This window comes from Neophocaena asiaeorientalis, unplaced genomic scaffold (assembly GCF_003031525.2).
Source record: "Neophocaena asiaeorientalis asiaeorientalis breed wild unplaced genomic scaffold, Neophocaena_asiaeorientalis_V1.1 scaffold443, whole genome shotgun sequence".
Classification (NCBI taxonomy): domain Eukaryota; kingdom Metazoa; phylum Chordata; class Mammalia; order Artiodactyla; family Phocoenidae; genus Neophocaena; species Neophocaena asiaeorientalis.
This window is the reverse complement of record NW_020171808.1, coordinates 974674-974998: the sequence shown is the minus strand read 5'-3', so window position 1 is coordinate 974998 and position 325 is coordinate 974674. Positions and strand designations below refer to the sequence as shown.

The 325-nt window shown below is 64.6% G+C and overlaps 1 protein-coding gene across 7 annotated transcripts in view; it reads right to left on the bottom strand.

The window, feature by feature from the left end:
- The window catches only part of SPATA13 (spermatogenesis associated 13), a 50206-nt gene that overhangs the window by 11633 nt on the left and 38248 nt on the right, over positions 1–325 (bottom strand). For all 7 annotated transcript variants that reach the window (XR_003004447.1, XM_024754375.1, XM_024754479.1 and 4 more), the window contains one exon: positions 28–260. Coding sequence is in view for 6 of the 7 variants with exons in the window: in XM_024754375.1 (XP_024610143.1) it covers positions 28–260 (233 nt within the window). In the remaining variant the exon portion in view is untranslated. The remainder of the gene's footprint in view (positions 1–27; positions 261–325) is intronic.

The following is a 325-nucleotide window of genomic DNA, read 5'->3' as shown; positions in this document are numbered from 1 at the left end:
TGCGGCAGCGTCACGTGGCTGCCTCACCTGTGCTCCTGAGCGGTGTACTTGAGCAGCTCGGCCAGCTGCAGCGGGTACTTGCAGATCTTCTGCACGGGCGTCAGCAGGAAGCCGTCAATGGCGATGTCGATCATCTGCTGGAGCAGGCGGCAGGCCTCGAAGAAGTGTCGGTAGCGGCCCTGCTTCATCAGGCCCGCCAGCTCGGCGCAGGCGCCCGGGTGGTTGTTGCAGTACTCGGAGTAGATGGCGAAGCCTTCTTGCTGGGAAGGGGGGGCACAGCTCTGTCAGGACAGGCGGCTCTGGACCCTGACGAGGAGACGACACC